The sequence below is a fragment of the Rhincodon typus genome, chromosome 6 (genome assembly GCF_021869965.1).
Source record: "Rhincodon typus isolate 14 chromosome 6, sRhiTyp1.1, whole genome shotgun sequence".
In the NCBI taxonomy this organism is placed as follows: Eukaryota; Metazoa; Chordata; class Chondrichthyes; order Orectolobiformes; family Rhincodontidae; genus Rhincodon; species Rhincodon typus.
Genome location: NC_063337.1, coordinates 90,971,460 through 90,985,299, shown reverse-complemented (window position 1 = coordinate 90,985,299; position 13,840 = coordinate 90,971,460). Strand labels below are relative to the sequence as shown.

General features: G+C 41.3%; 1 protein-coding gene across 3 annotated transcripts; it reads right to left on the bottom strand.

The window, feature by feature from the left end:
- Nucleotides 1-397: 397 nt before the first annotated feature.
- On the bottom strand, nt 398-12,155 carry LOC109927389 (ras-related protein Rap-2a). Of its 3 annotated transcripts, none has more exons than XM_048597784.1 (2): nt 12,028-12,155; nt 398-9,717 (listed from the first exon to the last, which is right to left on the bottom strand). In XM_048597784.1, the coding sequence occupies exon 2, from the start codon at nt 9,652-9,654 to the stop codon at nt 9,301-9,303; it is 354 nt and encodes a 117-aa protein (XP_048453741.1). In that variant the 5' UTR covers nt 9,655-9,717; nt 12,028-12,155; the 3' UTR covers nt 398-9,300. The 3 variants fall into 3 exon arrangements, with proteins under 3 accessions (XP_048453741.1, XP_020382978.1, XP_048453740.1); XM_020527389.2 differs by having other exon boundaries at nt 11,388-12,041; XM_048597783.1 differs by lacking the exon at nt 12,028-12,155 and adding an exon at nt 10,897-11,370.
- Between the last annotated feature and the right edge of the window lie 1,685 nt (nt 12,156-13,840).

Here is a 13,840-nt window from a genome sequence, read left to right as displayed (position 1 = left end):
GGAGCAAAGAAGCCCTGTTTCAACTGTGTAGAAATGGAGAGATTGAACCTGGAGTATTGTGTGCACTTTTTGTCTCTTTACCCATAGAAGGATACACTTACAAGTGTCATTCCTTCACTGTTGCTGCGTCAAAATTTTGGAACTCTGTCTATAGCACAGTGGATGTACCAACAACACAAACTGCACAAATTCAAACTGGCAGTGCATCAGCACATTCAAGAGCAACAAGGGACAGGAAATAAATACTGTCCTTGGTGCCCACATCTAGTGATGAACATTAAAAAAAGTGCTTTGCTGTTTTTCAATGCTTCCATGGCCTGCAATGCTCCAATCCCCAACCTGAAAGGCTGAAATTCTTGAAGAATTGATTATTATGAAGGCACAAAAACAAGTTAGGTTTCATTAAATAAAATTTAATTTTGTTAAAATAATTTAAATCCAAATACAGTTGACATGTTTGCATCGAATTATATTTACACTTCTTGCTCAATTCAGAAACAGCAAGGCTACACCACAGTCAACACCTGGTAAAAATGGTGCCATTAAGTATTCAATTGCGTTAGTGCTTGACAGCTAACTGCCAAATCATTATGTTTTAAGTCACCTCTGGGAAGCGCTGAAAATATACTGATGTTAAAACAAAGTTAACAAAAATAAAAATACAGAGAAACAGCTTCAGAAAACTATTAAAGCCAAATGCAATATAAAATAAGTTTTTTTTAAAAACATCCAAAGAATGGCTGTTCAACCAATAAATCTTTAGTTTTAACAGGAATGCAAACAATTATCTGATACATTACAGTTAAAACCAACAGAACTCAAAACTAATATGTTAAAGGCAACATTCTTTACCAGAGTGAAATATACAGGATTAACTTTGAAGCTTTGGTAGTTGGGGTAGCTGGGAGGTGCTAAAGGAAACAGTTCAACCATTTTCAACAAGATCAGAAGTGTTAAAATATTAGAAAAAAACAAATGCATTTGGTGAGCCAGCACAGCATCTGTTCTCAAATGGAATTACTTGGGGCAATTCACAGGATATCTGCTCTTACCTTGTACTAGACAGCACATGGTCTAGTGAACTTTCACAGGAATAACCTCCCTCCTCAAATCCCAGAGTGTCCTGGAATGGATCTACTGCCAAAACTAAAGTTTCAGAAGTCCAAGTGTAACTAAACACTGTCACAATACAGTCATATTCCCTTGTCCATAACACTTTGGTATGTGAAGCAAACCCTTTTGAAACAACTTTTACTATATCACCCTGGTATGCTACTACATCAAAGCTGACCTGCACAATAGATCACGAATAGTTTTATATTTAGAAGTTAACAGTTCTTCCCCTCCACTGTTTTTCTGCACCAAAATCACACCAATGCCAATTACTATACACCACATGCTAATGGAGACATGTTATTTTCACAATGATAGCATGTAGTTACCACTAAGTGTCTACACTGCAAAGTATGCAGGCTGGCTCCTGGGCGATTCCACCCCATCAACAAAAAAGTTGTGGGGGCGGGGGTGTGGGAAAAAATGATGTACCCCTTGCCCCAACTACCCAAAAGAATCTGACATCACAAAAAGAAACAAACGAACAGTCATGGATCTTCATTTGTTCACGTGTTTTTGTTACGGTACTAGTAAAGATCTTTTAATGTTGGGCTGCCCATCACTTCTACACTTACGGCAAATGCCAAAGTTAAATATCCACAGTTATTCTTGGTGGTTTTTGAACCTTCAACAATGTTTTGCTAGTTAATAAAACAAACACTATGGCAAAGTTGGAAATGGGTCAAAACTGCAAAGCAAATAAAAATAATACATGCAGCTTTGCCTATATACTGGCAGTGATCACTAGAAAATATTGGACAGAATGCGAACGGTTTCCTACGCTAGATAACCTAGGTCAACGGAACTGAACACACCTTACTTTCATTAAAAAATTCTTCAAATTTCAGCCAGGTGATTCATATTGTGATTTATACATCTACACTCCATACGCACACAGTTAACACACAAGTTGCAAATTAACAACACAAACCACTGACTACAATTCTTTCCACATCACAGAAAGTGGCCACAGATCAAATCCTAGTCATTTACAGCAACAGTATTATGGTGTTGATTGGCACATAGTTCTATTAGTGAATGCAAGGCTTTTTACCTTCATCTCAGGACTGGCACAATTAATTCAAATTATTTCCACTACTTATATACATAACAAGGCTCATGTGAATCAGATAAGGGGTAACATATTACATGCTTAAAAAAGTTACATTGCAGATCATCAATTACTACTTTCCACCTAGAAACTTTCAGACATCTATGTTTCTCAGAAACTGCAACCCTGCTGTCAGTAACTTCTGAAATATTCAGTGTTATAACTGCTCATCCATTTTAAAATAAAACAGTTGCAGGCAATCAGATTAAGATATTTATATATTACCACGAGCACACTCATTAAAATGGATGTGCAAACAAGATTTCATTTCGTAGGATCCCTACACAGTGTGGAAGCAAGCCATACAGCCCAGCGAGTCCACCTTGCCCCTCTGGAGAATCCTACACAGACCCAATCCTGCCCTATCCGTGTAACCCACATTTCCCATAGTTAACCCACCTAGCCTGCACATCCCTGGACATTATAGGCAATATAACATGGCCAAACCACCTAACCTGCACAACTTTGGATGGTGGGAGGAAACCGGAGCACCTGGAGGAAACCCATACAGATGTAGGGATGACGTGCAAACTTCACATAGACGGTTGCCTGAGGATGGAACTGAACCCGGGTCCCTGGCGTTGTGAGGCAGCAGTGCTAACCACTGAGCCACCGTGCTACCCCATTTATTGTTTGTAAAGATGACAGGGAGCGAAGTGGATTAACTAATAAGGTGAAGGTGATGAAAAACACTCATGCTCACAATTACACAGTATCACCAAACACATCTTAATGCTTACAGAATTTATTTCCAAGCAGCCAACACACAGTTCCAGGCGTAACAACAATCTCACTTGATTACAACCCCATTCTAAAGCAGAAAACTTTTGACTAACACATCATATTGATGATATAGAATCAGAGGACGGAAACAGACCATTTGGTCCAATTAGTTCATGCCGAACATAATCCCAAACTAAACTAGTTCCACCTGCTTTGTCAGGTGTCAATGCACACATTATACCCCGTTTGCCCAGAGATGCATGTTAAAAAAAGTCTCCTAGCACTAGTTTAACTGCCGAACGTTTTTCATGTGTCTTGGCCAATATTTATCCCTCAAACAAGAAACATGCATCTAGTCATTTACAGGTTACAAGTATTTTCAATTGTGCATAGAGTGTAAATCTTCATTTGTTTTAGTTTTCTGCGGTACAGAGATCACAAAAGGAGTTCTATGCACGGAACTTCGATCTGTAAGCAGAAAATGAGGAAAACAACTTAAGTAGGAATTTGACGTGTACACCAAAAGGTGCCCACAATGAGGCCCACTACACCTCTGGTCAACATAACAATTACAACTTTGTAGCTGTTCTGAAGGTTAAGATGGCAACTAAATTACAATAAATTATAAATATCTGTTGGATCTTGTCCCTTCACTCTACTTTCCCCAAAGACTTCCTCAGTTAGATATTTAATCACTGTCCCACCAAAAATCCACAATCGCACCACAACCTTATCCAATTTTGCCTTACCTCCACTAAAGGCCAATAACCAAGCTGGTCCTAATCTAACCATATACTTTGGGATCTTGGAAACCCTAGAACCCAGAGGCTAGAAGACTCAAAATGGGGTACTCTGCCTTTTGCAGCTTTAATTTAGATGGTTCCAATTCAACCTCCATGACTTCATGCAAGGGGAAAATTGTAGTGATAGAAGTTTGCTATTCAAAAAAAAAAACAGACGGAGTGGATACCTAAATTAAAGTTAACAGCAGGAACATGTCTGTTCAGCAGCTTTTGGTAGTTTAGCACAAGCTAGACAGTCACACGCATTCCAATATTTTCATATACAATCACTGCCAATATATAGGTACAGCTACACAAGTCCCTATTCAAATTCACTCACAAGGTTTTAACAGATGTCTAGCTTTGCCCTTAATGTTTATTCACTAGCTGAAGCAGTGATTAAATACAGCCTCACTTCATAAAACAAACAAAAAGAAAAAAATTGGAATTAGATGTGCTTATGAATAGCTCCTTTTATGCAATCATAAATGATACACTGTCAAAACAACATTTGAGCATACACATCACATAACTCTACTGGTAAACCAACCACAAACAAGCTAGCTTCCAGATCTACGAAGATTTTTTGACTATCTTTATTGCTCAAAAAGCAACACCTTTAGAAGAATCAACTACTCCTATACTTGGGAAATATACTAAACTTGAGCACAACTGGAGTATAATTATCTCCCTACACCTGACATTAAGCAGCATTAGGATTTGCATTCACCAAGATGAATTTATAATTACTCTAACAGAACAGTGGCTCTAAATTAAAGAATGCGTGATGAAGCCAGCCAGAGATTTCATCAGGGCTTAGGGATGGGCAATTGGATTTTGGAAGATGTCCTATAAATACTTGGTTCCGTGTTCTATTTTATAAAAATAGAAATATTGTTCAAAATTGTACACCAACTACGCTAGAGATTTTGGGGATACAAACCAAAGAGTATGACTTCAGTTAAAATTTTTGTATTAAACTAGACAAGCAATGTCACAGCATAAAAATTCTTATTACAAGAAATGTTTTGGGATATTGGAGATCCATGATTAGGTGCTATATTTAAAAAGTCACATTCGTTCATTCGTTTGGGAAACATCTAGCTTCTGAATCGGATTCTGAAAACAAAAAAAAAGTGCCTGTTATTGTGCCAAGGTGCCTTCATTTCTGTGGTTGTTAAAACTCAAAATTAATAGATTAAATACTGTTAAAATAGTGAGTCCAGGGGCTTTTGTGATATTAAGCATTTAGCACAAACAACACATTGCAAATGTTTCCAACTTTGAATAGCTTTCTTTGGCTTAAAAGGCAGTTAGGCCAACTCACAGGCAGCACGTCAAACTAGAAAAAGATTTGCACAAGGTAATTTGCGATGTCAACATTTCTAGTCAATGAAACAGGTGCCATGCATATAGCGAAATAAAAAAATTTATTAGCTAGCCATTATATTTGTGCAAACTGATTTAGCACCAAGTAGGAGGGAATTCTCAATAGGAAACATCTAAAACAAGATAGTTAAATCTTGTATTATCCGGCTTCAATTGTCTGGCATGAACACAAATTTATCAGTTCCCTTCCTTATCTTCCACTAAACATGTCATCAGTATGAAATCTAAAATTTCCTGGAACCAGTCCCATGTGAAGATCAAAGAACAACTAGTATCCACAAAGAAAATCTGTCTGCTTTCATAACTGCAATAAAAAGAACTAAGTCTACTTTCTTTAAAAACACACACACACACACACACACACACACACACACACACAGGTGAATATGCACAGTATCTGTGTGCAAATCAACTGCTACAGCCCAGAACATTACTTTTCATTTTAAACTGTAAAGTAAAACAGGATTGAACAGTTTAGAAGATTCAGCCTTACTAGATTAGCCTTTAACATCTAGTTAGTTTGCAAAGAATGTTGCCCACACATACAAATCAGTTTTAAGGGGTCATTAAATACGAAACGAGGCATTGCTGTAAATATATCTGAACATTCAGGCAAGTAATAAAAACAATGCAAGACACTGTTTGGAAATGTAAACGTAAGCTGATATATAACGAGAGAATAAAGTACATCTCCGAATGCTTCAACAAAAAGTCTGTACATTATAAAATGAAGTTAAGCTCCCATCATCCTGCAAAAAAAATCACGCAAACTGGACCTTGTTTACTGCACCTTCAGTTTATTGTAATCTACTGGAAATGGAAAATAAACTATTGCAATTCACATAAATGTCTTTTTGCCTTCTTGGTCTATAAAAAGAAACTTGCAGCTTTAAGAAAAATCTTTTTGCAACAGTTAAAAGTCACACAATCCACCACATATCATTGAAGATGCAGGATGTCATTTTCATGAAAGAATTGAACAGCTTAAAGTGAAGGAAAACCTTGATCTGGAGAATCAAGTTGTTTTGCTCATGTTGGGCGCGTCCAGTAACATGTTCAGGCTTTCACTTGTACACCATACTTAAAACCTGACACGTGATTTACTCCTTTGGGAATCCTGTCTTTAGAAATCTGAATACAAGATACATCAATTCTACCCGCAAGGGCTTGTTTCCTCGAAGTGTGTGACAACTTTTATGGACCTGACAAAGCTCCCTTGGCAGGGGACAACTTTGGAGAAAAGTGTCCCCACTTCCACAATTCCAACTGCTGGTTCTAAGCAGTGGCATTTAACAAAATTAAAATACAAACAACTGCCAGATATTTCAAAGCAAGCAAAATAAGACCGTAGTGCCCAAAACACTTTGCTACTGTGTTCATTTATTAAACCACTACAGATGCTCCAATGTAAGACTTTAGTAATTATCTGGTGTTCAGCCATGCATTCATTATATTCTTAGTTCAAAAGATGTAAAATGGAAAAAAAATCCACAATAAAGTATTTGAGCACCATTCATAAAATAAAATATATTTTTGCCACTTCTGCATCAGGAAAGAAGGAAATTGGAGGGATAATTTCTACTAATTTGTAAGGTTTGATCAATTCAAAAGACTTTTCATTTCCACAGACTCAAGCTATAAATTCAATGAATTCTTCAATGTGCAATACAAGAATCTGAATCTTATTTGTCTGGATTGACTGCAACGTGATTTTTTAAAAAAAATTTTGAGTTCCATGACGTGGAATTTTCAAGCCTTCCCAACGCGTTATAGGTGATATTCAGGTGTTTACATCCTCAAGTTCCACATAATATCACACCCGTTGAAAAATGTATTCATTAGTAGACTGAGACACTTGTGGGAACGGGCAACAATATTCCTTTCCGCTTAGCGCACAGTCTGCAAGGATTATTCCGTAGGAGCCTTTAAACTTGACTGAAGATTTATCTCAACCTCACAGAGGCAACTTTGCTCAATACTTCCTTGTCCTCACCGGCAAGAGGAAAGGCTGGACAAGGAATTCTACTCACCTTCTCACTGAAGAAGCACTCAGCGACATGGGTCATTTAAAATCACAATGGTGAAATGAGGGCATTTTACGTGGGATAGTCTCCCATCCTCCCAGAGCTGGCTAGTGATAGCCATTGTGCTAATACTTCAGAGAGTCACAGGGGTCTACAGCACTGAAAAAGGCCCTTTGGCCCATCGTGTCTGCACTGGTCAAAAACAAACTAACTAATCTAATCCCATTCAGCCAGCATTCAATTTCCATGTATTATGGCAGCATAGGAGCTGCCATTCTGACTTTTAGCATAATAATTTAATTTCACCTTGCAGGAATAGCAATATTTTTTCCCTTTCTCTGTTAAGCAAAAAACTTTTCTTTTCTAATAGTTGTGTACCTCTTTCCAAATTAGCTTCAATTTTCTACAAGGAGTCCTGCATTCTTCTTCACCCTCCCTATGAAGTATTACAAAAAAAGTGAGAAAACTGGATGTCATCTTCTCAAATAATCAATACAGTGAAATAATCACCTTTCAAAACAGTGGAGAAAAAAAGTAAACCAAATCTGGTCAGTTTGTAAAGCTGCTCATTTTTTGCAAGAGAAGTTGAAGTATTGATTGATCAGTAAATTTATTTTGACAGTTTAAATTTTCTCCACCACGTGATAGAAAATAAGTCATTTTGCTTTCTTCCTTCCCACCATTAAGCAACACAAGAGTACACAGAGAGGGTAACGTCCTATCCACAAAAGAAAATAAGTGAATTAGTCAATTTGTTCTTGTACAATGATTATGGTCAGTCAGTCACAATACAATGAGTTGTTCATTGTACCTTCCCTTAGACACTAACAGAGGAACTTAACACCTATCATTACTTCTGCAGTATTCACAAAAGTATGTTACTACGCATTACAAAAACCTGATGGAATACTGAAGAACAGCCCTTGACATTACTGCTCCCAGTTAGGCTTTGCAATGTAGGAGTTACAAAAATCCACTGCTTTTCCCTCTGACTCTGAAGAACAGCCCAGACTCCTTTCTGTTGTAATGCATTGCATGTTTGCTTGCCCATGGACCCTATAGGTACAAACAACTAAAGAACTCGGGCTGTTTCCAATTCACTTCAGAAGACATGAACTGAGAACTCTCCTCTCCCCATTTAGTTACTAGCTCTCCACTTTACAATAAGCATTTTAACTGCTCAGTAACACAATGCAGAAGACTGAAGCTACGTCAATCAGGTGTGGGCATCCTTCTTGCATCATAACAACTGCTCCTTTAAAAAAATCTTTTTATATAAAATCAGTGCATTTACACAACAGAGAGCAGCCCTAATCCTCAACCATAAATTTTAGTTTTAAAGTTTTCACTAAGTAATTGGCTCTTCTCTTCTGAAGCTGTGTCACAACACATGTAATTTACTCATTACAACCAGTCTTTTCTTGTGTTTAAAGAAATCATTACCTTTTTATGGTATGACACAAAGAGCAGCACTGAACATCAATTATATAGCCCTCTTATCAATACCCTCCCCTTTTACAAACAGCAATATGAGATAGTTTAGTTTCACCTGGGTTGGAAGAGGCAAAGACTTCCCAGATCACAACTAATTCAAAGCATGAGTTTAGGCTTTAGGACACTGGTCCCCAATTTGATTTTCGTTATAAAGCTCTTGATTTCCTTCTATTTTTTCTATAAAAAAACAAAGAACACAAAACAATCTAACGGGTCTCCTGGACTAAGAGAGGCAGAGATCTCACAGGCAGGAACTAATACGAAGTCTCATGCTAACCCAAAGTGTTTGTTTTTTTTCTCCTTATATCGGACACAGGAAGGGGGTCATCAGTTATAAAGCTTCACATCAAGACACTCTGCTTTTTATAAAACAGTGTGAAATAATCTGGTGGGTCCCCTGATTTAGAAGAGACAGCCACTTGCCAGATAGTAACTGACTGAATGTCTTGTCATAACCCAAAAGTGCTTTTGTTTTGCTTTTGTGTTGATGCTAGCATACACGATGAGCAACACTGAGCAAGTTATAAACCTCTCTTTCAATATCTGCTGTTTTTATACACAGCAATAAGAAATAATCTAGTTGCCTCCTAGATCAGAAGAGGAGGACATCTCCCCAGATAGGAACTGACAAAGTTTCTGTGGTTTTTGCTGTTCCAAACGTGTTTTACTGTAGGACACAGGAAGAGCAGCACTGATCCTCCTTGTCAGGTTGTGCAGCGTAGTTCATCTGTCTGACGATCTCAGCGAAAAGCTCATCAACCATGGTCTTGCTCTTGGCCGAGGTCTCCATGAAGGGGCAGCCCCATTCCTCAGCTAGGGCCCGGCCCTCAGCACCTGACACCTCTCGTTCGCTTTCTAGGTCCACCTTGTTGCCCACGAGGATGACGGGCACTTTTTCGTAGCGTTTCACGCGGATGATTTGGTCACGCATAGGCCTGATATCCTGGAAGGACTGCTGGTTGACCAGGCTGTAAACCAGGATGAAACCCTGGCCATTCTTAATGTACAAATCCCGCATGGAGGCAAACTGCTCAGTGCCTGCTGTGTCCAGAATCTCCAACACCGAGGGTGACGAGTCCACCTGTAAAAGAATCACAAAATGCTTACAGCACAGGAGGTGGCTAATGTACTCATGCCAGCTCCCTGTAAGAGCAACTCAGCTTATTCCACTCTCCTGCCCTATTCCTGTAATCCAAATTTTTTTCTTTTCAAATAACAATCAAATCCCCGTTTGAAAGACTTTATTGCATCTACCTCCACCACACAGACAATGCATGCCAGATCCTAACCAGTTGCTGCACGAGAGCTTTTTTTCATGTCATATTTGCTTCTTTTGCCATTCAGCTTAAATTTATGGCCTCTGGTTCTTAACCCTTCTGACAATTAGGACAATTTCTCTCTATCAAACTCCCCTTGGATCTTGGGGACTTCTCTTCCACAAGGATTACAACCACTTTCCAATTTGTCAAATTAACAAGTTTTCCACCCCTGGAATCATTCTGATGATCTTTTTTCAGTGCTGCTCCAATGCCTTCACATCTTTCCAAAGTGTGGCATACAGAATTTGACAATTCTCTGACCGAAGTAATCAATTTTTAAACCACAGAAAGCGGCTGAGGGCAGAACAGTGAATATTTTCAAGAAGTCTGATCCCTTTAGTCCTCAAAACTATATATACAAAGGTAAGCGTAAGCAGGAATAGGATACTGAGTTGGATGATCATCCATGATCATATTGAATGGTGGAGCAGGGTTCAAGAACTGAACGGCCTTCTCCTGCTCCTATTTTCCATATTTCTAAAAATTCTTTCTTATTGGGGTGCTGCATTATCAGAGGGGCCACTGCTCGGATGAGATGTTAAACTGAGGCCCTGTCTTTTCTCTCAGGTGGATGTAAGTGTTCCCACAGGTACTAGTATGAACAGATGCAGGGCTGCTCTTTCTCATCAGCATTCTGTCCAATATTTATCCCTCAATCAACATCACGCAAAATAATTCAGTCATTACCCAACAACTAACGCTCTCTGGGAAAGAGAATTCCAAACATAAATAACCCTCAGTCAAGAAATTCCACATTTTGAATGGAAATGAAATTCTATCTAGTTGTAGACTCCCTCATGGAGGCAAACATCCCCTTCTATCCCTTGTCTAGCCTCTTCAAGATCTTAAGAATTCCAGTAAGATCATCCCTTAGTCTTCTCAACTCCAATAAGCAGAGGCCCAATCTACTCAACCTTTGCACGTAATACAACCAGCATTACCAATTCTCCAGGATGACCCCGCAGTGTCCAGGAACAATACTCTAATCTTCTGGATGCTAGCAGTGAACAGAACCCCCCAAAAGGAAAAGCTATTAAAGCAAATTGTTTGTCTTTGATGTACACAGAAGACCTTCCTCTACTGTACTGGGGCATAAAACTATAGGGAAATGGGGAGGTGGGGTGCGAAAGGAAGGAAGGAAGTAGGGCGCAAGGGGTCGGTGTTTTAAAACCTCCAAGGAAAACATCTAAATCACAGCGGGCAGTCCTAGAGACCTCCTCAGAGAAAGTGGCTGCCAAGTGCGACCTGAGGGTGCCACAGAAATGCATATCTGGGGGCTTGCTTTCGATGCTGGCTGCCTCTTCCTGGAAGACGCTTTCTCAAACCTCGGCTGTCACTCCCAATCGCCTCCCACCTCAACAACAAATGTTTGAAATGAGGTGGGAGGGCAGGGGGACGAGAGAGAGATAGAGAGAGACAGATAAGCCACTACCTCGATCTCTTTGCGGTAAAAGTCCTCGATGGTCGGGTCATACTTCTCGATGAAGGTCCCGGTGACAAACTGCACTGTCAGGGCTGACTTGCCCACGCCGCCGCTGCCCAGCACCACCACCTTGTACTCCCGCATGGCCGCCCCTGCCACACACTGCGCCTTTAAGGTGGGGGCGGGGGTGGGAGGGTGAAATAAAAATCGGAGGGCAAGAAATGCGGGGGCAAATTAAAGGGGAAGTCAAACTTTCCCACAATCCTTTATTTTGCCCGCACTTCTTCTTTTCCTCAGGAGGGTCTGAGAGGGGGAAAAAATCCACCCCTCCCCCGGAGGGAGACAAAAGGCCGCTCCTCCGCCTCACAGGAAGGTAACGGCGGCGCTTCCTCCCCTCCCCATCTTCTTTCTCTTCATCGAATGTAACGCAAGTTCCTCCTCATTTCTTTTCTCTCCCACACCCCCTTCTCTTCCTCTCCGGCTTTACACTCCCGAAGCTCTCCCATTGCCCGACTCCGCAGTCAGCACCGCCATACTCTTTCGGGCGGGGACACACACACACACACTCTCTCTCTCTCTCTCTCTCTCTCCCTGCCGTTTGCAGACTGCTCTCCGTTCGTTCGCTCACCCGCCCGCGCCGCCTACTCACGTAACACGACCCGGCCACCGTAGTCGATCAGCCCGTCCCTTCCGTGTCCATCAGGCCGCTGTCATCCAATCGCCGTGCCGGACTCTCTACGAGATCCCGCCTTCCACTTCGTCGCGCTGGCCCATTGGTCCAACGGCTATCCGTCACTATCCTCTCGCCCAATCCTGGCGGTCGTTGTCAGCATGTACGCTACCTCGTTCCTCACCACTGACGGCGCTCGAGTTCCCTTCCCTCCGGCCTCTCGATACTCTCTCCGCCTCCTCCTCACGTCCGTCCAGTCCCAACACCATGATTTACGTAGACACCCTCGCCATCGCGATGGCTGCAGCTCATTGTCCCCACCACCTGCCCATCAAGCCGGGCGACCAATTCAAGCGCGAAGATTTACATAGTCGTGCGCACCCTTGCCGGTTACGGCCAGCCGATTGTTCCTTGATGTTGTCCATCAAACAGGAGCTGGCCAATCGCCGGCCTAGGGCGCTGCCGCTCAAGATGCCATCCCGCCCCCAAACGCAAACGACCTCCTCCACCCGTCTCGGACAGCTGTCCATTAACAGCGCGTTGGCCAATCGCCATATCGGAGATTCTTAGCCCCGCCTTCTGAGGGCACCCGCGGAAAGCCTATTGGCCAACTCCCTCGCGGCCGGCCCCGCACAACCAGGGCGGGGTGATTGTCCTCGCGGATGAGAAGGGCTGGTGGACAGGTTAGGGGAGTTCTGATTGGACAATCCGGCAGCGAATAGGCAGGGTCCGTGGGGTAATGCTGTTTCCAGGTATGCGGGATGGTGGATGTAGCGGATGCAGTTACCATGGGAACAGCGCACGGGGACCCCGCCAGCTTCTCTTACCGAAGAGCACACGCAGTCTTTCCAACTTTATACGCGAAAGGCTGGCGCCAGCTCGGTTTTTCAACTGGAGAAACGAAACCAATGAATAATTCTGTCCGTGCCTCCGCTTTATACGTGTCGGTATCCCATACCAATATCTGTGAAAAGTGAACTTTTATATGGATAGTGCTAACTGAAATAGAAATGATCTGCTGAGATGGTAATCGTGATGATGCAAATAGTCTTGGAATTTTCAACTATTTCCTTTGGCAGCTCGCTTCATTTTGGGATGGTCGTTGAGAAAAAAACAATGTTAATATATTATCTGCAAGTTACAGATAGTTAACAGCAGAGTATAATAAGATCAGGTCTGCACTCTACTTAGTAACTGTTTAAATGTTTTTAATAAATACAACTGAATACACTCTGACATAGAAGGACTCACTTTGACTGGGATAAAGTTACAGTACTAGGACAAGCAAAACAAAGACAAGCTCGAGGTTTTCAACCACCGATGCAGTTAGCAAACATGTTGAAATAGATCCCATCGACATAACACAATGGTACAAAACCGGAAACAAGACTGCCCACCTTAACAGACCGGACTGTATAAATTCAGAGCGGGACAGAACAACAGCACATTTATGGAGACTACACAGCACTGATGATGTCATCTAGAAGGGAGATGAAACGTTAACATGAAAACCAGTCAGCTTGGCGAACCAACCAACAACTCCAACATAACTACATAAGGGACGGTAAGAGAGGAATCCTGGGTAGTCTGCAGTTCCACATGTTTTCATGTCAACATGACACACAGGTTCAGTCGCTTTTCTTTACATCATGCCTTTTAACATTTAACCATGAACACAACTTCTTACTCCCAGGTTTGGGCTGACAAGTTGTAAGTAATGTTCGCGTCACTCAGGTGCCAGGCAATGATCATTTCCAATAAGGGAGAATCTAACCATCTCCTCTTGATCTGC